This window comes from Cygnus olor, chromosome 5 (assembly GCF_009769625.2).
Source record: "Cygnus olor isolate bCygOlo1 chromosome 5, bCygOlo1.pri.v2, whole genome shotgun sequence".
Classification (NCBI taxonomy): Eukaryota; Metazoa; Chordata; class Aves; order Anseriformes; family Anatidae; genus Cygnus; species Cygnus olor.
In genome coordinates this window covers 9,533,969-9,557,032 of record NC_049173.1, presented here as the reverse complement: position 1 = coordinate 9,557,032, position 23,064 = coordinate 9,533,969, and the positions used below count along the sequence as shown (strand labels likewise).

The 23,064-nt window shown below is 42.3% G+C and overlaps 1 protein-coding gene across 2 annotated transcripts; it reads left to right on the top strand.

Annotated features, from left to right (window-relative positions):
* Nucleotides 1–1,867: 1,867 nt before the first annotated feature.
* Nucleotides 1,868–21,404, top strand: C5H14orf180 (chromosome 5 C14orf180 homolog). 2 transcript variants are annotated; one of them, XM_040559612.1, is made up of 6 exons: nucleotides 1,868–2,142; nucleotides 9,826–9,926; nucleotides 10,748–10,855; nucleotides 14,667–14,793; nucleotides 16,677–16,703; nucleotides 19,487–21,404. In XM_040559612.1, the coding sequence occupies exons 3-6, from the start codon at nucleotides 10,838–10,840 to the stop codon at nucleotides 19,687–19,689; spliced, it is 375 nt and encodes a 124-aa protein (XP_040415546.1). In that variant the 5' UTR covers nucleotides 1,868–2,142; nucleotides 9,826–9,926; nucleotides 10,748–10,837; the 3' UTR covers nucleotides 19,690–21,404. The 2 variants fall into 2 exon arrangements, with proteins under 2 accessions (XP_040415546.1, XP_040415545.1); XM_040559611.1 differs by lacking the exons at nucleotides 1,868–2,142; nucleotides 9,826–9,926; nucleotides 10,748–10,855 and adding an exon at nucleotides 11,961–12,179.
* The last annotated feature ends 1,660 nt before the right edge of the window (nucleotides 21,405–23,064 follow it).

Genomic DNA, 23,064 nt, shown 5'->3' with positions numbered 1-23,064 from the left:
TTCCTCTCTGCTACCTGCTCTGTGATCTGCTTTGCCTCACTGCAAAACCACAGCAGGGTTGCACTTTGGTGTTACGGGATCTCTAGCCGCTTTTCCCTTGGGTTTTATGCTCTGATTTCTCCTGGCATGCTCTCTCTGAACAGCCAAGAGAAGCCTTTGGCAGCAGCATCTCAGAGCTGTCCCCTGCCCTGGGTCCCTGTGGGATGTGGGGTGAGCAATCAGACAGTGCCAGCGCTCAGCTCTGCTGCTGGCTTCTGCAGGGGCCTCAGGCAAGTGGCTTTGCAGTCTGCTGCCTCAGTTTCCCCTGCTGAAAAGAAAAAAGCAGCACAGAGCCAGTTGAAACAGGGTGAAACAGGCTCAGGGACTTTGATGAAAACAGCAGTCAGATATGGGAAACAGATTCCTTGCTATCGCTTATAATCTGCCTCTTGGGACTGCAGCAGCTTTCCCCATACCTTGCTGCGCCGGGGTCTCCCAAATTTCTCCAGAGATCCCTGTGCCCCGTGACACACCTCCACCTCTCCTGTCCTTCAGCAGCCTCTCCTCCAACTCTCTTTTTCAGAAGCTCAGCGGGGCATAGTGCCTTCACTTTCTTACTTTTTCCCCCAAGCAACTCCCCTTAGATACTTGCCGTAGGCTTAGGCTCCCTCCCCTCCTCACCTGCAGCAGTCAGGGCACTGCTGCTGGGAGCCCTGTGAGCACATCAAATGTCTGATAAATCAGTGATTTCCCTAGCTATTCCAGCCTAGGGGAGTTGATGCTTGTTCCTCTTTTTTTTTTTCCCTCTTTTTCTTTTTTTTTCTGTAGTTGTCCAAACAATCACACCATGCATTGAGATGGTTTCTTTTTCTTTCTTTCTTTCTTTCTTTCTTTCTTTCTTTCTTTCTTTCTTTCTTTCTTTGTTTTTCTTTCTTTCTTTCTTTCTCTTTCTTTTTTCCTTCTTTCCTTCTTTCCTTCTCTCTTTCTCTTCCTTCCTTCCTTCCTTCCCTCCTTCCTTCCTTCCTTCCTTCCTTCCTTCCTTCCTTTCTCTTCCTTCCTTCCTTCCCTCCTTCCTTCCTTCCTTCCTTCCTTCTCTCTCTCTCTCTCTCTTTTTTTTTTTTTTTTAATTAGAGTGATAAGAAGGAGCTGGGAATCGATATCTGGTGTAGTGCCAGTGCACTGGAGAAGTACCAAGGACACTTTGGGATCTGTTTGTTGTACCACTACTCAAGGAGGAATCAATCACCTAAAATCAGAGACACTGAAAACAATATAGTGTGAATGCAGCTAAAATCAGATACACTGATACCCTTTAATTCTAGCCAAGACTGTGTTTAATCAAAACCAGGCTAAATTTATCCCAGATGTAACTCCAGCAACTGCAGTAAACATCACGGCAGAGAGGAGCTCAGCCTCTTTTCTCTTCCTTACTGACAAACAATTTATGGAAGCTGCAAAACTGCTGATGCAAGCACAAGTACGAGAGGGCAGAAATGCACAGCAGTCTCCTCTCAGTGGTCACCATGGCTGCTGGGCTTCATTCCAGTCTATTTACAAATTATTAAACATATTGACCACAGCCTCATGTTTTGAAATCAGGAAGACAAAGAATCCATTTTTATTACTTTATTAACCTTTTTTATATTTAGCCGAGCAATAAAACTACTCAACTGTGTGTAGAAATCTCGATTAAAATTTGCCCTAGCTCCAAGAGGCACACAGACAAATGCTCCAGTAGTTATCTAAGTTGGTTTCCTGGTAAAAGCTTTGCTCTGCTATCAGATTCTGTTGTGCGGTACATAGATCCCTACTTTACAGCCAGCACCATTTCAGGAGGTAGTTTGAAAGCTTTTGGGCTCTCCCAATGATTGCTTTGCTTTTCTTTCACAGCAATTACAGCCCCTTCATTTAATTTCAATGGAAACTTTAGTGTTTTAGACCTTGCCCATGCAGCTGAATGATCATCTCTGGATCTTATTTCCAGTCCTCAGGAGGACCGGTTTTGATGACCTAGTCTGATTACAGCATCTTTGACAGCTTTAAAGGAATTTGCTCAGGGGAAGACGACAGCTGCTGCTCTGATGAAGGATTTTTCTGAGCAGGCCTTCCAAGCAAGACATGTCAGCATGAGATGCTGCCTACGCTTTTCATCATGACCAACAGGTATGTCTAAAAAAGGTTTTGTGTTCTTGCCAGCTTAGGCCGGTGTGGAGAAAGCCTCTATTGTAAAAACTGCTTCACCTGCTTCTGTCCAAACACTGCGGCTTCTTGGCTTGCTTTTCCTTACATTTTATGTTCAGCCTCTCTGGAAGCTGAGGTCCAGACCTTTAGTCTTCTGTAAACTGGCATTGCTCCTTTGGTTTATAAAGTCTCTGGTGCAGGTACAGCCTGTTCACCAATATCTGTAACTCCTGTGTGGCCCTGGTCTTAAACAAGAGTAATGAAAATGAGCATATTATTTATGATCAATAATAACCACTATTAGGAACAGCAATAAAGTTTATTTGCAGGCTTTTTTGAATTGAGCCAGTACAAAGGTAATATGACAAGCTGCTCCTTTAGAGCCTGTTTTTCCATTAGTGTTGAGAATAACACAGATAACAGCAACCCTCTTTGTACAGAAAGGAGGTCTGAGCCTCTCACAGTGCATGGATCAGGAAAGTTCTATGTACCTTTCCTAGCGCTGTTCGCAAACCCTGTATCTACCCTCCATTTTGCTCATATAAAGTGCCTAGAGTGAATGCATCATTATTCAGATAGTTTTGCAATAGAATATTTTGACAAGTATCTGATATTTATAAAGCTTTATATGTGCATCCTGGAGCAGCTGCTTTACCTTTGGGGGGAGCAAATAAATCAATGATTTCAGATACAAGAAGTTTGGTGAATCTTTTAGGTTGTGCACACTCCTTGGGCCAGAGCTGCTACTGTATGGTCTGTTAGACAGAGCCAAAATTTGAGGAACTCATCCCCAAGGCATCACCGTCCCTTTCCAAAGAAACTCCCTTGTTAGCAGGTGGCTCAAAAGACTGAGGGCTGTTTGGCACATGGGACCACTGGCTTCTTCTCTCCAGGGCCAGTCCATCTTCTCTGCTAAACATTGCCTCACATCCAGCTCTGGGCTCACAAATTTCAGTGACATAAACCACTGGTGTCCCCTGCTCTGAACTCCCCTTCTTTTCACCCTCCTATACTTCTTATTTAAGTTGCACTTCTCTAGACAAAGGGGAAGCAGTGCTGTTTCTGTGTCTTGTGTTTGATTTCCACTGGTGAATTCAAGGAGCTGAAGGCGTTCTTTCAGAAATGGTAGTGAGGGCACAGAACAGGTCCTGTATCTGCTCCACAAACCCCCAGCTTTGGTCAGCCTGACACTTAGCAAGTAACTTAGTAAGATCAGATATTCTCTTCTTGTCTCAGGGGTGCTTTTTGTGTATGCTTTAGCTGAGGGATTCTTTGTGCATCCAAGAAAAACTTGCAGGCTTCAAGAAAGCCTGTCTCTCTCAATATGTTCACCTGTCAGAAACAGGAGGGGCACCCAGCACAGGATTCACCCAGACTCTGCAGGAGCAGCCAGGTCTGCAGCACTTGCTGCCATCATGACAAATGCCAGGTAAAGTCACTCAGCACATCCCAGATGAACCTAGGCCAGATGAAGAGTGGACAGGCTTCAGGGCTTAGAAATGAGAACCAGGTGTCTTTGTGCAGAGATTGCTGGATGTGAGGAAAACTCATTTAAAGAGAAGGAAGTGTGAAGTAGACAGACACTTTCTTCACTCATGTACTGCAAGCAGAGTGTATTATTCAGAAGATTATGCTGTGTGTCAGTGCATTGTGAATGCCAAAATGCTGGAAATTCACTAGTTGTAATAAGCTAGTGATAGCAGACAAGCCAGTGGGAATGTGACAGATGAAATTACTTGGCTGCTTGGCAGAAGCCAGTAAAGCCAGAGCTCAAGAGAGCAGAGTGCCAACCTCACAGGCAGATTGTGCCACTTGCATTAAAGTGACTTCAATCAGAGGAAAATAAAAATTATTGCCCTAGTTGGGCAAGAAACTTGATATCTGTGTTTTGGACTCAACGGTTCCTTGCCCCAGTCTTTGTGTTTCTCATCACTTCACTTAACAAAAGAGCAAATGTTATACACATAAACTAACAAGTTTCCATTCACTGCAATATTTTTGTAGGAGTGTAAGTGGAAAGGCAGCTTGACCCAAAGTGCCCTAACAGATAAGTTTTGCTTTTAATGGAGATTTATCAGTCCCATAGATGTAAGTAGCAGAGATGAAATCCTGCCTGGGTTTCACATGCAGAACTCTTCATTGGAATCAGCAGCACCTGTGGTTGTGCAGTGGGGCAGGATCAGATCTCCTCTATTGCTCTTTTGAAGCTGTTATAAAGGTTTGTAGGGCAAGTATGCCATTCAAATAGAAGACAACTGCTCTGTAAAGAAGTCTCATAGCACTCCTTGCTAGTAGTGTTTTGGTTTGGGACGTCAAATATGTCCATCGTGGAAGCTGACACAATTTTCCAGCTCCAGCACTATCTATGCAGCAAGTGACAAAGCTCGCCAAATCCAGGAGCATCAGGAAAAGGTGTTTCAGTCCCATAGTCTGAAACTCAGGGCTGCTGAGCTGGAGTCAGGAGAGCAGGAGAGGTCTTTTTCTGGTAAGGAGTAGTAGTGGCATAACCTTTCCATCATATTCACTTCAGAGCTGGAATGACCCTTTTGTGGTCCAAAAGGGGGCTAATTTTTTTTCAGCTCTCCAATACACAAGGAGAAATATCAACCCTAAGAATAGAGTGTAAGGGTACTTCAGTCTCCATACTTGTCCTAGAAATGCTTGCTACACAAAGTGTAATGCATGCATGAGAAAATGCAAGGCACTGAGCAGGTTTTGCTTGCATTAGGTAATAGCTGTGTGGCCAAAATCATGACAGAACAAGAGCTCAGTTTTAGTTCTCCTCCCTTCAGACACTATTAATTCACAATCTCTATAACTGTCCTGTGAAGCTGATTCCTTGCCTTTGCATTTGCCTAGATTTAAAAGAAAAGGCATTGTAATTTCCACTGCTTCATTGAGGTGACTGTTTGAAAGGCTCATACATTTGAGATTATGAAAAATATGCTGATAAAAATAAAATGATTCATATTAAAATTAAATTAAATTAAAATAAAATAAAATAAAATAAAATAAAATAAATAAAATATCAAATAAAACAGAGGTGGTTCTCAGCAACATACTAATTTAAGCTGAGAGGTTTCCTGTTCCTGACCCAGGACCAAATTTCTGATGAGAATGAAATAGAGAGAAGGAGGAAAAAAAGAGAAGGCTGTAACTATTAACAAGGCAGCTAGTAACAGGCTGGTAAAGCTACTAGCAGGAGCATCTTCTCATAAAATCATTGAATGGCTTGTGTTGGAAAGGACCTTAAAGATCACCCAGTTCCAAACCCCCTGCCATGTGCAGGGACACGTCCTACTAGACCAGGTTGCTCAAAGCCCCTTATTTTAAGGATCTGATGAAAAACTGTCAGGGACCAGGGCTGGACCCAGTTCCACAGTCTCCAGTCCAAGCCAGTCCTGTTCTCAGCCACCCTCATGGGAGACACCAAATGACCTGGCATGAGCAGGTCCCCTCAATACTTCCACAGACATGCTGAAGGATGCTCTGCTTGGAACAAAACCGCAATCGAAATCTTCAGTTTACTTGTGCAAAAAACAGCTGGCTTTCAACCTGACTTATCATATCTCCTAATGAATACAAGTGTTCTTTGATGTACTGTCTGAATTTTTCCTTGCTTAGTTTCCTTGTCCCAGCTTAAATTGAGATCCAAGTGAGTATAGGTTCCAGAAGCACTTGGCCAGATTTGGAAATTGTACCAATTATTCTTTGTTAAAACTGCTTGTTCTACTCTGAAAACACCAGCCTCCAGGGTGTGGAGAGGTGGAGGAGAGAGTCTCACACACTAATTACAAGAAATTAAATCCAGAACAAATATCGGCTTTAATAGACTTTAATATACTTAGCATTAGTGTAAAGTGTCTGCCAACGACAGCAGGATTTGACACTTGCTTTTTATATTCATCATGCAGTATCACCATCCAAGCTCCTTCAAATTCATGGATATTTTACTCATTTGGGCTTTTCTCACGCTTCGATCCATTATTCTCTCAATTTTTCTGTTCTCCTTTCATGTCGCTAATCTAATCTAATCCCCTTCCAAGGTGACACCAAAAATGGAGCTCAAGAGCATTTACATCAGGGCTTTCAAATCATCTTATGCAGTGATGCTTGTGTCTAGGTGCTTTACGATTCCCTTGACTCCTTCCCTTCCCCCTGCTGTAAGTCCCACTCCCTGCCCTTCTCAGGACCAATCTGGCATTAACAGCTTCCAGGTTTCTAAAATCCATTCAGAACAGACCATGGGCCTGCAGAAATCAACAGGAGTCTTTTGGTATCTCTGGGATTTAGACAAGGCTGCTAATCCCCATTTTAGGCTATATCCTCCAATTATCCTAGTCTGATTTCTCCACTGGCCAAAACTCGCATGAGTAAATGAGGAATCATTACAGAAAGCCCCAGTCAACACAACAGAGAGCACAAAGTGATTGCTGCTGAAATAGAGCTACTGAAGATAATTCTGGTTTTGCTGTTTCTGAGGGTTTTCTTTTCATTATATATATATATATATATATATTTTTTTTTTTTCCCCTCTCTTTTTATTTCATGCCAGCTCAGCCATCTACTTGCTGGCTGTGAACTCATGCTTCTCACCCATCTCCTGGCTGGTGGCAGCCCCCGGTTGCTTTAAGGAGAGGTTCCAGTTCCACTCCTTTTTGTTGCTAAAATATGATGAACGTGTGATAAAAGCTGACTCAGAATGACCTCACTCACTTCAGCCCTGTCTGTCTCCCCCATTCGGCATCAACAGGGCTGACTGATATGGAAACAGTGAGCTAACAGCAGTTATTAGCATTTGGTTACTTGGTAACTCTTATTCAATCAATACATGTTTTACATTTTAGATCCCAGTGGCAGGATGAACGGAACGAAGGGGAAAACCTCAGGTGGAATAAACCTAATGGTTTATGGGATATTTCCAAAGTAAAAGTGCATGTTGAATCACAGATAATGGCTTGGCTGTAATCTCAGGAGTCTAATTATGAAATGGATGTGGAATCATTCTGTAATTATTTAGAAAGTTAGTTTCAGCAGCACAGAAATTCTCTCTCTTTACTATATATCATCACAAGTACATTGTGGTTGTTTGTAACATCTACCCAGAAAGCCGCATGAATAAGAGAGGCAATTTTAAGAGACGGAGACAGATCCATGCCTTCATAAGTCAGTGGATTCATGCCAGGGATGAATTAAGACCAGGTTCCTCAACAGAGTTAAATCATTTCTAGCCAGTTCCAGCAGAGTAGAAATCAGTCTGCCCTGCTCTGGGGACCTTCTCACCACAATGTAAAATCTTGCTACACATTTTGCTTGGTGCTTGTGTCTTTGCCCTAGAGAAGAGCTCAGATGAAATCCAGAGCAAGCCCCTGCATGCTGTGGATTTGGAGCTCGTGCTGCAACCCCAGGAAGATGATCAGCACCCTGAAGTACCTGCTACATCCACAAACAAAGCCAGGGCGCTGGCTTCAGAAATAAATTTTGTTGTGTTGGATCAGACAGCTGCATGTGATGTGACCATGACAAATCTAATTTTTGCAAAGAGTGACAATCCAGGCCTGCAGTTCCTGGATAAGTGGCCCCAGGTCTGCCTACCTGCATCGAAGGGGAGTTCACATCTCTAGCTCATCAGGAAAATTTCCACTGCAGGGTAGCAATATATAAATGCAGAAGAGAAGGTCTCTGTGGGAGGATAACCTTGTGGGTCCTTCATATAGCACCACAGGAACTAGAGATGTTGTGCTTTGGGCTGAACAAACTGCCCTTCCTGGGGGGCAAACACACTGGGGTACACAGGTCTCTGGGCATCACAGGAATTTGGGATTATATGAACAGATAAACTGATTGCTATCAGTGCACCTGGCTACACACATATGCCCATTCATTGCTCTGTCTCTGTTGTGCTTCATGGCTGATTTTTTTCCAGTTCCTCAGAAACATCCCATTTTGGAGTGACCACCAGAAGAGAGGCTAACCAAGACCCTTCTGTCATGGAATGCATATGTAAATGCACAGTCCAAAGGACTGATTTTTGTCTCGAGGTTGGAATTTATGCAGTGCTTTCCTTTCTGGAAGGTCTGAGGAGTAGAAACAGTGTCGTATGACACCTCATGGGTGTTCCACACATTTCAGCAGTAAATCTGCTTCTCCAGAGGCAGAAAAAAAAAGAAGGAACACAGCTAATGATGCTCTGTGGGGCAATTCACCTTTTTATTTCCTGATGTATTCCCTGACTGGTGGAAAATCACTCTTGGCAAACACAAAACTTACCTTGCTGCCAAAAGGTGCATCTCTAAATTATTAATCAAGAGCACACAGAACCACGAAAGGTGGAATATTGAACAAAGGCTCATTTGACACTCTGGAAGTTGAAGAAGATATGGAAGACTTCCTTCTAATTTATTTATTCCTTTTCTGTTCTGTTATCCTGATATGCTGCTTCCAGTTACCATTGCACCCCACACTGTATGGTATTACGTGATTTTGTTTTCAGATTGTTGGAGATAAAGTTACTTCATTATTAATATATATGCACTGTGCATATCCATAAATATTGAATATATATGTGTGTGTAAACCTACTAGAAGTGTTAATAGTTAAGATAAACTAAGTCCATTATCACAATGAGTGACTATTTCTATGACCCTATTTGCAATAAAACCAGATTCAATGATATGAGAAAATTGCTAGGTTTCAAAATAATTGAACCAGGCCAGACGAATCCCCACAAAGGCATCATTTACAAAGTCCTTTGCTTGTCTAAAATATTTATTCCTGCAGAAGGAAATGGAAAAAGAGTTCATATGGTTACACAGCTATCCTCTGAGCGTAAAATTGTTTTATCATGTTATGTTTATTTCCTAGACATCTTCCATTGGGGTATTGCATGATAATACTGGCTGTGCAGTTAGTTCCTTTGTGTGGACTGTTCGTACTTATTCACTGGGAAGTCAATCATGTTTTGTTCAGGCTTGTTTTATTTTTCTGCTGAACAAACACTTAAGCAACCCTTTTCTTGTAAAAACTTATTTGCATATACAATGCGAGCCATTCAAAGTCGGCACGACAGATATTTGACGTCTTTGCTTTTTCTCTCATGTAACACTGGAAGTAGAGGAGTTTGTCCTCAAAAGAGGGGATTTTCTGATTAAGACTGCAGTATATTGGTCACGCTTAAGGACTCCGTCAGTAGTTACAGATATTTTCAGTTTGTCTAGTATTAAAAGCCTGGATAGATTTTTACTATTAAATGGTCACAGCAAAATGCTTCCAAGCAATCTACAGACAAATAATTTCTCCCAGCAATTATCCACTGAATAAATCTGAATAATGAATATGTTCACAAAAGTCACTATGTATTTGTGAACAATTAGCAGAAAGAAATAGAGGTGACACTCCTCAGCTAAATAATTCATTTATGAATTCTTTGTCCAGCTTTGGTTCTGACATGTGTTGCGAGAAATGAGATCAAAGCCTAGATGAAAAATTACTTCAAAGAGGAGGGCAATGTTAAGGGAAATTCTTCCAGCTTCCAGAGCAGAAATTGTTCCAGTATTGTAATGTATTTTTTACTAGTGATTTCAGAAACTAGGAAAGTTATCTTCCCGGAATTTTTCACTTCATGCGTGAAACTGTGTTTTGTTCCCAATCTATATCTAATTTTAGGTGGTTAAACTGCAATCAAAAGCACTTAGCAGGAATGGATCCGTCCCTGTTATGAGATTTGAACTCCTGACATCTTTATCCACTGGAACTTGAGTGCCCAGGTAACTACAAATTATTCAAGCATTTACAACTATCACTATCAATATAATTAACAGGTTGAGGAAAAAAAAAAAAAAGTGAGAATAGTACTATTAAATGATCATCCTAACATTTGGATAGGAATCTTTCATGAAAACATTTATAAGATGCCTAATAATTTTTCAAATTAACAGAAAAAAATGTTTATACGTAAGGGGAATCTCTGGAACTGAAAAGAAGAGTTCTTACATTGAAAATTACAAATGAGCCATTTAGAATTAAAAACATACAAACAAACAAACAAAAACCAACAACTTTTCTTCTGGGGGTTTTAAAGATAATCTCAAAAAATTCTGATTAATTGTTAAAAAAAAAAAAAAGGCCTTTGCTTTCAATAAGATCAGATTCACTGAAAAAAGATAAGAACAGGGTTTCTCATTCAGGTCTAAAAGATTATGAGCTCTTTGCCTCTGTTTTCAGGAATAAGAGGCTACAAAAGACCTTTTTTATGTGACTTGATGGATGACACTAGTAAAAATGAATGAGACAATTCATGTAGGGAAAGCGAGAGAGAGATGAATATTAGGCTTTGACTTCCCTCTTCCCACCTCCACCTGTATTTTTGGCCACAGTAGGCATATAAATTCCTACTTATATTATTTAGTAGCAAGTGATTATCATGATGGGAGCAAGGAGGAACCAGATAAGCTAGGGGTCACCATTTGAAAGGTTTTGTCACCTCTCTGTATAGGATCTACCATGAGCAAAGTTTTGAAAAATGACTTTTCCCCACCAAAAGCCCGGCTTAGATATCCCAAAAATAACTGATGTGAAACACTTGCAGGACACACCAGAGAGGGGATTTTGAGAACGTTTTACAAGCCTTGCAGCTGTGAGCCGGTTACAGCATGAGGAAAAGCCCTCCAACACCCCAATGTACAGGAAAGAGAAGGTAAGGTGTTTCTCTCCAGGTGGCTTTTAGATACGGTGCATTCAGTGAAGTGCCCCAGGCCAGTAAAATGTGTCGTCCTCCATGCTGACACCGCTTTCACTGCTGGGAAGGGAAAGGTTTGAGGACAGCAAGTCTTCCGAACACTGAAGACCCATGCAGAGACTGGGTCTTGGTGCCAATGCCCGCATCTTGCAACCCTTGCTTCACGGGGTAGGTGCAAAATGATGGCCTGGTCTGAGCATGCACAGCTGTAACAGAGAACACTGGGGTCTTCCCTTCCACTTTGCGGTGAAGCCCCTTGTGAAAGGAGCAATGCTAGGGTCCCGCCTTGAGGCACTCCGTCTAACCTGGAAAATTACACAAAAGTGGATTTTTTTAGACATTTCACAGCAAATAAATAGCTCCAAGAAAAGAACAACAAAAACAACAACAACAAAAAACCTCAAGCTTGTGCTTGTAGAGACAATAAACCACCATATTTCAGCAGTCATGGCAGGTATTTCTGGCTGGAAATTGTATATTTAATGGTGACCAGCCTTCAGCATTTGACAAGGGGCTGTTAAAGCCTGTTGAACAGTAAATCACCTCTCTTCTCTATCAATAATCTTATTATAATATCTGTAGAAATGTCTAATGTTCAAATCTCACTTTATTACTATAATAATGGATCTAATATGTAAGACATATAAAGTGAGGCCATAACTGTACTGGAGGGAGATATATGTGAACCCACTATATCTATAACATTTCCTCATAGCTTTTGCCCACATAGTTCTGAACAAGAAAAGGATTAAAAGTAGTGCCACTTGCAAGATTTTTGAGATTGGGAATGTTTTCTGGAAAGCAGACCAATGTCATCATGGAAATGCAGTAATCATTATGGAAAGAACAGCCTCGACTTTACATTTACGCATATAAATATGTAGGTGTTTATCTGTGATTTGCTCCATTCAGCCTCTCTCCAGTTGCCAGGAAAGCCCTGCTTTCCAGCTGCACAACCAGTATTATCACTGTGTGCTATTTTTGGCTGCTGAGTACATTTCAAGTCACGTCATCCTTCCCAAGCCAACACTGGCATGAAGGGCGGAAACTCATCTTTCCACTCCTCTGTCATCTGCTGCTGCTCCCGTCTGCTCGCTGGCACTGCCTGCTCAGTCCCCGCGGCAGAGGGGTCTCCAGACATTTTTCCCTGGTCCTCCCCATTTCCTTGAGCGAGTGGCTTTCCAACCAAAGCTTCGTGTGGGAGGCTTCATGTTGGCATCCAGAGTACATGTCCCAAATATGTCCAGACCCACCTTCTGATCGTAGTGCAGAGGAGCTCCTGGTAAGTAACCTCTTGATGGGTGATAGTGTCCTCGTGCCCAACGCCCAGAATTTTTCACAAGTGCCTTATTTTTAGTGTCATATTCTTTCCAAACTAACAGTTCGGTAGGTTTCCAGCTCTTGTCATACCTGTTAACACTGGGTCGCTGTCTGAGAGGAAAATGTACCTTTTTTTTTTTTTTCCTGACACTGTGCAGCTTTGATTTCCATAGGTTGTTAAAGCCTAGTAAATATTATAAATGTCACTTCCTTTTTAAGGTTTTCATTGGCTTGGTGCTACCCCACCACCTAGCTGTTTAATGTTTTTCTGTTCTGATGTGACATTGCTGTTGGGTGTTTGGAAAATCTCATATGGACAAAAGTGTCTCGTGGAGTTATGAATCTCTTCAAATATAAGGTTTGGTTTCCTTGAATGTGCCACTGGAGGACTCCTCTCAGATAAAGCTGTAACCACTGCTAGTCTGAGCTGGGCATCTTGTGTTGTGCCTCTCCGAAGCTGCTTCCTTTTTCCACAAAATAATTAAATATTCATTATGCCAGAAAGTGTGTGTGCGTGTGTGTGCGTGTGTGTAAGGCTACAGCAGAGTGATTAGGGCACTCACCTGGTAGACAAGAGACCCTGTTCCCAGTGACTGCTCCAATGAATATTTAAGTATTTCACATTAAGTATTCATTGGAGCAAGGATAGGAGCAGACCTCTTCCATCCCCAAGGGAGCACCCAAACACTGGGCTGCAAAGCAATTCTTTCATTCTTTCTTTCTTTGTTCCAATGAATATTTAATTATTCCAGGCCAAACAAGATGGCTTCACTGGCAGCGACTGAGATTCCCTCAGTCTCACGTGTGCACCATAGGTCTGATGATGAAGGTATGCATATAGGAGATATGGGTTCATATTCCCTTGGATTTAGAAAGAAGTTGAATCTAGATCTCCCATATGCTGGATGGGTCTTCCAGCTTCTGAGCTGCTGGATAAAAAACACAGACCTCCACCATTCTGCCTCTGATCATGAGACAGAGGAGGTATTGATGCTTGTATGACCCCAAGCTTAGAGAAAACATCCTTACCAGTGATATTATGCTAAAATATGGCTTACAAATCCCTCAGGAGAAGGCATCAAAGCTGAAGACGTTCCCCACTCCATTGCAGTTCCTGCTGTCTGTGTTATGTGCTTTCCTGCTTAATGGGCCAGCTGCTGTGGATGCTTTTTTTAAACACATAATTGTCTTGTGAATTGTGTAGTAGGCCTAGGCATCCACCGGAAAGCCATGCCGGTAGGCTTGATCTGCCCAGCAATGTCACCCCTAAATCCCTCTCTTCATCCAGCGCATAGTGGTGTCTCTTCCAAAGCCAATGTGGTCAACATGTGTTTGGTAAAGGGGATATACAGTGTATGATGCACAGAGAAAACTATGGACCCTCTCCAGGCAGTCTGCCAGCCCCAAACTGTAGGTAATGGGCTTTAACCCTGCCTCTACAACCCAGATAATGTGTGCATGAAGTGCTGAGTGTGGGGAAAGCATCCAAGGAAACAAGGTGTAGGGCAAGGCTATCTGACTATAAAAATGGGCAAATGCAACAGACATTGAGGAGTAGAAGAGGAAAGCAAGAAGAAAAACATGGAGGAAGGGCTCTGCCGTCACTGAGTGAGGAAAAGACACATGAGGAGAAAGAGGAGGAAGAGGTGTAGAGAAGACAACTTTGATCTTAAAGTAAAAATAAAATGTGGAGAATCTCTGCCACCCACTTAGGTCTTTGAAAAGTAGAAAGCTTGCCATCTGCTGTTCCACTTTCCAGGGACAACGTGTGTCTCTGAACTGACGATTTGCTTTGGATTTGCTTTGGGGGGTTAACTTTGGGAACATTCCTACACGGAAGAGGGTTTTATTACTATTATTGCAGCCCTGTTTTTTGTCATTTGGCAGAATCCACAGCAATCTGATTTCATTATCAAAGACTGAGTGTGGCTTCCAAGCAAAAAACAGAGCAACAACATAATTGTGATATCAAATGGCAAACAATTGCTTGAAATCATGAGAATGCTGCATAGCTTCAGTTGTTTAAATGGCAACACCACATCCAAAACAGAGCAGCTTAGCTCAGAACACTTCAAAGGTGCTTCCAATAATATGAATCTTATCTTTCATATCATATGTGTTCTACCCCAGTCTGTTGAGCAGCTATCTTCAATAACCGTTCGCTCCAATTTAGAGAAATCCTTTCTGAAACTTTGCTGTCTGTTTCTTTAACCAAGCTTTTTTTTCCTGAAAAGACAGCTTTAGTGTACTGAAGATCTACGACAATGATATTTATATTGGTTTGGTGTACGTATTACAGTGATATGACTGTAAATGTCACATCAGGTGTGTTCCATATCATGTCCTTTGAGGGACATGGTAAAAATATAGCCACAAAAACTCAAAGCTTCACCTAGATTTATTACTCCAGTTTGAATGGCCATGTGTTGTGTTTTGATCAACTCTTTAGACAGATGACAGTAGCTGTCCTCCTTCAATACTGAGGAAAAGACCACCTGTGAACCAAGCCGTGGGGCAAAAAAGGAAAGCAGAGAGAAGGGTTCGATTTCGTGAGCCAGAAGAAGTCATTGAACATGGTATGTTCAAGCTATTAGGCTTTCTGGCATGACCTTTCTAGTTCTTAACCTTCACCCTGTCTGTCCTCATCAGTCTTCCCCTCTGTTAGGGTTATCTGTCTTTTCAAGCTCAGCATGGAGCAGGGGACAGACACCTTCTGTGCTGTGCTCTGCAGAAGTGCACCTGGTCCATTCCCCTGCCTGTCCTGGAGCATCAGGGTATAGCAGCCTCAGGCTGTTCTCATGGTGAACTTGTGGGACCGCAGGGACCATTGCAGACCATGGGTTTGGCTGAGCACCAGGTCTACCCCAGAACACTGCTTTTATTCATAGAGGAGCTCAAACAAACCAAATTTAAATGTGCTTACGTTGTTCTGGGTAACTAGGATGTAATACTGGGGAGGGAGCTCACCTTCTGATGTTTCTGAGCAACCTGCATGGCAAGGGACAGAACAGTAAAGGTCTGAGCCTGGCTGGCCCACTGGGATTAAAAGCAGCCACAATGTAATATTTTCTGCAAATAAAAGTGCCCAAGGAACAACACAGCTAACATGTCTTCTGGTCTTTCATTCATGAGCCAAAACAGCTTGTGGGTAGGTCAGCTGGGAGTGACCTGAAGCTGAGGTCTAACACAAGGATTCAGTTTGCACTTCTGCACATGTTAAATACAGTTCATAACCAAATAATTGTTTTATTCTGACTTTCACTAACAGACCCGACTAGGAAAAACTGTGTTTATTGGTAGGAAGCTAAAATTGTACGGTTTTGATACATCTGCTAGCAAAAACACAGGTGACAGAAATTTCCATGTCAGCCACCTGTCTGGACTGCTACTCAGCTTCTAAAAGCAAGCCTTCGCATCCACTGCTGTGTCTGTATACAGATTTCTTGTTGGTTTTGCAGTGTGCTGCTTCTGGTGCCTACTAATGCAAGAGTGAAAAGCTGTTTCTTGATAAGGTCGTTGGCGCAGCCTGGGCTTTCCTATCCAAACCGAACGCATGGGAAGAATCAATGAGTCAGCCCTAAACTCTTCAAAGCTCTTTTGACTGCTCAGGAGCAGGATTTGGACGAGATGCAATACCTCCTTCAGCTCCCTGCCAGAGTCTGTGCCCCCAGATCAATGCTTGGCACCCCACAGTCAGTCCAGCTTGGGATGGGGTTTTGGCACCCACCAGCTCTGACCTCAGCACAACTGTGCTCAAGCTGCAGGAAGCTGCAGGGATGGGAAAGACTCTGACTCTTCCATGAGGACAGGAGAAACGTCCCAACTCATAATTAATATTCTGTGTTACAAACAGCCTGTGATTTAGATGATTTGCTGTTTGTCCATGCAACGTTATTAAAATAGAGGCTGGTAAGATGAAAGTTGCTGGCACCAGTGAAATTTTTCCATGCTCACTTTTCATCCTGGATTGCATCTGGGCCCCAGCTGCCAAGCAGAGGCAGTTCCAGGATGCTGTTGGATGACAGCTGCATCTTACAGTCGGGTTTGTTTTCTATATTTCATTCTTTTTCTCAGCCTTCTGGTCTATCTCATCTCTCTTCTAGAAATGATGCAGAGTAGGAAGAGGTGGTTTTTTTGTTTGTTTGTTTGTTTTTTGGTGAGAGCTGACTTTTGGCCATCCTGCACCAGCAGTAATCTCTGCCTATGAAATTCCACATATAATATTTTTTTCCTCACTTCCCTGAAGTGCACCTGTATCTGCATGTTTGCATGGGGTGGATAGATCTTTGTCTGGGCATAAATGCATTCAGTCAAAAGCAGTGTGAGAAGTTGCCCAATGTCTGTAGAGTGACTGGCAGTTTCAGAGATACCATCCAGTGCATGCTTTTTTTTTTTTAATCTTCAGCAAAGAGACACCCCCTTTCCAGGCACATAAGAACATTTTTATTCTGTTTTCTAGTTATTTCCTGCTGTGACTACGTAGTGGGTAAGTCAAAGTTTCACATTATAACTTTGAGGCATTCATGGAACTAACCTGAGTTTGCTTTGCAGCGGTGGGGATGCGCTCTGCAAATAAACCTTCCAAATATGAAGCATTTCATACTGTTGGCAGCTGTTGCTTTTTCTGTCTTGGCACATGAAGCACAAAGAGTTGATGAGGTCTGCTGCAGTATTTTAAACAAGACATCTAGCAAGACAAATAGTGGAAACAAAAATGAAATCCCTGAAGCTATTTTTAATTTAAATATAATTAATATGTTTTATGGCAATGAAATAGGTACAGGTTTTTCACTAAGATATGCAGGGAAAGCACCCCAAGCGAAACAGTAGTTCTCCCCGCTGACTTTCTTATGTGGGGAAGAGACAATTCATTTATACACTGGCAGCAGGGTAGAAACAATAAAAATAATCTTTTTTTTTTTTTCTTTGTGCTTGCAAGGATGTTTGAGGCCAAGCAGCCTCACAGACCCCCAAGGAAATGTGTCTGTGTGTTATTATGATGGCAATCATCTCTAGAGGCCTTGGCCAAGATCCAGCCCCTTCTGTATGCAGTGCAGTAAGGGGGGAAGGGGTACATATATACACATATACATATATGTACACACACAGAGCTGTAGTTGTGGGAGGCCAAAAGGAACAAGGTGCTGTGGGCAGGAAGGAGTCTGGTGGAAAAGGAAAGACCAAACATCTCTCAGATAACAGTGGAAATGTAAGGCCAAGGCAGGACCCGAACCAAAATCTCTTGTATGCCAGTCCAGTGCTTTTCTCACAGACAAGTTGCTTTTTTTCTTACGTGTGTGGGCACATAGCTAGGGCTGAACGTGCTGTTCCACCAAACAATTCAACAAATTTAAACATTGTTTTTTTTCAATTTGCAACTTAGAAAAGAGCAAACACACACTCCAGCACACATTTGTAGCAGTGTGATTAAGCCGTGTTAGGGACTGTTGGGACTGTTGGGTTGTAACTGTTCTTCCACATTATTTTTTTATGTCTCTGGACTAAGCATATTCCTGTGTTGAAAGGATATAATGAAAAAACAAGTTTGCATCTGAAATAACCCAAAAATTTGACATAGAAAGTAACTTTCATGAGATGAAAAACAGTTTTAAGCACTTCAAAGTTTTAAGCACTTCATAGAAAAGGGCTGATTTGCAAAGCTGTTGAGCATTAGAGAATAGTTTCACTCTTACAAAATACACTCATCAGACAGGCTCCGTGCTTTGAAAGGCAGGCAGCCACCCAGTCAAGAGGTGTATCACGTGGCCCGGGAGATCAAACAATGTAAATACCACCTTCCAAATCAAAAAAACTCTGCATAAGCAGAAAGTGGTGAGTAATTCACTGGTTAAATACCTACATATAAACCATTATATACATATTTATATACATATAAACCTACATATAAACCATATAAACCTACATATAAATATACACCTACATATAAACCATTCATAGAATAATACCAAATAATCAAATTTATAAAAATTGAAGTCTGCTCATGGATAATTTGCAAACAGAAAGAAAGGATAAATTCAAAGGAATAAATTATTTGCTGCAAATAATTCACTCAGAACTATTATGGGACATTGATTTGGTTTCTGGTTAGCTATAAAATGACTGCCTATTAACATTTTACCTTTTCCCAATACACTTTTTGATACATTATTATCGTTTCTTGCTTGGTTTTACGACTTTTTACCTTCCTCTCAGTACCTCTGTATGACAATTTAATTGACTGCTGTGTATTCCAGGGCTGGTGGTAGAAGCTAATTTAAATATGTTATAGCTAATGTTGGTCCTTTACCCATAATAATCCATGCCACATTTTTATCTTCTTATTGATTATGTGCATATGGCAGGAAAATAGCTGCACACTTTGGATTTCTATTCAGGCGTGAATGTGGTTTTATACCGCATGTTTAATACTCAAAGTGTTTTATAAAATAATACTGATGGTGCAATGAGCACGCAGCCAAACAAAGCAGACAGATCTGAACCAAACTGCATCCCAGATATCCATGGATGGATACACACATACAAGGGCTGAGACACCTCTAAATAGCTGCATGGACATCAGAGAGCTAAATGTAACCCACTGACTTCCACACATGAACTATGCCTGACCTATAGCACTTTAAACATCCTTGAATTATATTTTAACAGGCAAGAAAAAATGTTTATAGTGTCCTCCTGAATAAGAGCAAACACTGAGGACGTTCCAGTGTAATTAGCACACCTAGCACTTAGAGAGAGGTTAAGCCAGCCAGAGTTTTCTAAATGTGCCTGTGCCTTGTCTCAGATCTTCCAGTAATTAGCAGAGGCCCCAAACAGGCTGAGTTACCAGGGAAAAGGACAGAAATCTAGATCTTCTCTCTTTATGGAACAGTTGTAGGCATTAAATAATTAGGTGAAGTGCCTTAATATTCTCCTAGTAACCTAACATTTAGCTTCAAGGTATAAAAAATAATTGCTGGAAGGAAATTTGAGATTATACATTAGCTATGGTAATCCTGTTCATATTGTATATAATTAAACTCTTTAAACGCACCATTAGATGAGGGCTTTTATACTCACTGCCCTGCATCAGGAGGTGTGACCTGCTATCACTTAGCTGATGCCTGGAGAAGTATTCACAACCAGAGCCCCGTGCACCCCGCTGTTCCCAGAAAAGTAGGACAAAAGCATCAGTGGGGGGTCAGATTTGGGAAGTGTTTAAGATGACACTAAAATAATGCTGCTTTCTTTTTCCTCCCCACCCTCTCTCAGTGCATGACAGGTCATCATCTGGATTGCCTGTGCTCCTGGGGCTCTCCTTTTGTGCTGTGCTGATCCTGGCTGTGAGTCTCTACTACACCAGCATGAAGCAAGACACCAAAGTCCTGGAGGAGTTTCAATCCCGACTTGTTATCTTCTTTCTTCAGATAAGACACGTTGCTCATAAATGCTGGACTTGGTTTATGAGGCAGTAGCGATGTCCTCCATCTGCGGTAAGCCTGACAGACATCTCAGAGCACTGGTAATCATCATACAACAGAGCAAAGCTCCCTGTCAACTCAGTCCCCATGCAAGGAACACATGAGCATCCAACTCAAAGAACAAGAAAACCACCCCTCTTGTGCACTTTCTAGCAGCTACTTGTTCTCCTTTCCTTTCTTCTTTTTCCTTAACGTTACTGAATGATAATACTAGCACCAAGAGGTCCCACCAAACTGATGCTCCATCATCCTTAACAGCAAACAAGTGCCTGAGTTTTGTCCCCCAAAGAGCTTATAAACTGCTGTTGTGAGGAGCAGAGGCAGAGAGAGAAATTCATTGATCTGTGCAGGCAGAAGCACACTATGAATAAAAGTCTCCCGAGTCTCAGGTCAAAGCATTAAATACCAAACCATCTTTCTCCTCAAGTCTCCTAAGAGCTATTCTACAAAAGTTAAAATGAAGCTGAACTATTGCACGAACACTGCTCTGGTGGCCAAAGGCTTGTCAAGCTACTGTATTTATATACCTGAAATGATTGTTAGTAAAATCATGGCAAATAGCTTTCTTCTTTCCCTTCATGCATTTTTTCCTCCATGGGCAAGAGTTGACTCTTAATGTTTCACTTGACTCCCAGGTGTGAAAAAGAACATGTGGAAAGTCATTTAAATAGTAAACAGAGCATTTGCCTAACATAATACATAGCAGCATCGAATCCCAGGTTAATTATCAAATCGGTAGCTTAATCCTCTGGGCTTGATTCAGCCCATAAACCCCATGAGCTGAGCTTACAAGATTTATGGTAGTGCTTGTCTTCAGTCAGAGGTTTTGCTTTTATGTCTGTGTGTTCAAAACCTTATGTAAGGGTATTACGGGCTGTGTATGAAGGTGTGGGGTCAAAGCCCTGTTATCTCTCCGTTGTAGCACCATACAGTGCAACCTCTCTGGAGGCAATCATTTTAATGGAGATCAGGCAATAAATGTGGAATGATGCTCTGAGTGTCTGAGAGGACGTCCAGCAAGTGCAAGCTTATGAGCTTGAGCTATGTTTTCTTCCTAAACAAAAACAGCATGATACACTTTTCAGGCCTTAGATTCTTGTCAAGTAACACTTGATGTATGCTTGGGTTTATTCAGTATAAGGATGACAGCAGAGCCCATAAGAGCTGAAGAAAAGGAAGAGAAAGGAAACAGGGCAGAGAATATGGATGTGATGCCTACATGACCTTGACTAAACTCCTCTGCCTTTGCAACCCACTAAAAACAAGAAAAAAATGGTGTTTTATTCTTAATTGACTTTTTAAAAAAAGAGAGGACAATACTTCTCTGCCCCACCAATCTTGTCCAAGCAGCCCAAGGACTTAAACCAGGCAGAGGATAAAAAGAAACAAATTATGCAGCCTTCTCTCAGGAGCAGAGTGGGCAGCAACTTGACTGAGAATGAGTACAAACAAAAATTGCAGTTAGAGACAGAAAGAATTGGCTTCAGCAGCTATTTTCATGCTCTTCCTAAGATGTCAAAGGCCACAGCAATTGTACCTGACAAGCTGCTGGTCTAGGACCCAGAGGATGCTGTGGGAGCATTTGGCTCTGTGGCTCTTTGCTCAAACCAGTTGTGTATCCCAGCTCACAGGGTAAGTCCCCCGGTGCTTCCCTTCCCTTTCCCCACCTCAGCCCTGCTGTTTGGATAATAAATCAGAAAAGTTTTAAACTTGTGTGCTGGTGAATCCGTGGTGGGAAGGTTTGGATTGTGACACGCATAGGGCAAGGGTGTGATTGCAAGTCCTGTTTTCACTTCTGTTTATGACCTTTTTAATGTTGGTGTTGGAACTCTCTGGCAAATCATTGGTGTACCTTTTGGGGTCTGGAATGATGTGTCCTCCTAGTACCTAATACATACAAAATGGGGACCTTTTTCGGAGGGTCTCTTCCCACGCTGCAAGTGGTGGCATATTGCAATAGGAAGGCAAAGTCTGGGGCTGACAAAATCTGGGTCATCTTGAGAAGGAGAGCAGTACAGGGAATCCTTCCTGTGTGCTGCCAGCCTAGTTTTGCTAACTTGAAAACAAGCCAAAGAGTTAAGATAAAAAGGGATCTCCTCTTTAGGACTGGGAGGGACAATGTGAAAACAGTGTGCATGTTCATGTCTCTGTGCTGCTCCCCAGGAGATGGGCATGGGACCTCCTTTCCCTCAGCCCTGCTTGGGATGGAAAATGGCCACGTTCACCTTTTTATCAGGTGATAAATCAGGGCCCAGGCTTATCAGTGTGAGTGAGGCACACTCTGAGAATGGCTATCACAACCAGGCTGTCAGGGAAAATAAGCAGAGGAGCAGCTATTCCTGGCTCTGGGTGAGACAATTTTGGGCACAGGCAAAAGCAGCACTTGAGCTGCCTGCAGAAGCTTCCCCGTGGCCTTGCTGGCCTCCTGGCTCAGGATTGTTTTACTGTGGTCTGTCAGCTCTGTCACAGACTGCAGAGAGCCAAAACAACTCATTGCAGAGCACCACCAGATAGTCTGAAATAAATAAATGTTAAACCCCATCCCTGGGACAGCAGTGTCCTTTTGCAGCTGAATAAACTGAAGCTGAGAAAACCTATGTATCTGTGCGAATGAAGGAAGCAGGTCAAAACTAGCCTGGGAACAGGAGCAAAAATTCTGACCTCTAGGCCTGCATTTAATTTCTGGTGCACAGCTTCGCTGTGGACTTACCTGCTTTATTTCCTCCTCACACTGAAGCTCTTGTCCCCTTCCTTCACCCATGCTGCTTACACACACACACAGATGCACACACACACCCTTTTCCCACTCTGCCTTCCTTCTGCTCTTTATCCATCACAATTCTATCCTCAGTGCTGTAAGCTGGGCGGGATTTCTCCTTACTCTTGCTCGACACTGTTTTTTTCTAGGTGTGACCCCTTGGTGAGTCCGTGAGTTTGGAGGAGTTGAAAGGAGCTCTGAAATTATACCGAATCCGTTATGTTGGTTCCCTGACAGCTGTGCTGGGTAATATTTCCCTTCAGTACAACTCCTGAGAATCGCCCATAAAGAGGAAAACAAAAGGAGAAGGACCATATAATTTACTACAAATGGACAGAATGCTCACATGAATTCACTCTGGTGCCAGTGTGGAGACCAGCTATAAAAGTCAGGAGTCCTGAAGTCAACTAGCTCTGAGCAATTATTTAGTCTGGCTTGGAAATGGTCGTGTTTTCGCCTCAAAGAGCAGAGGAAGGAATATGGAGGACACGACTCCAGCAGCAGGTTTTGAAGCAGACAGTGAGGATGTGGGCTTGCCATGAGCAGTGTCTGCGCTGGTGAGAGTCAAAGGGCCAGAAGGGAGCAGAAAGAGGTCTATGCATGAAAATGGG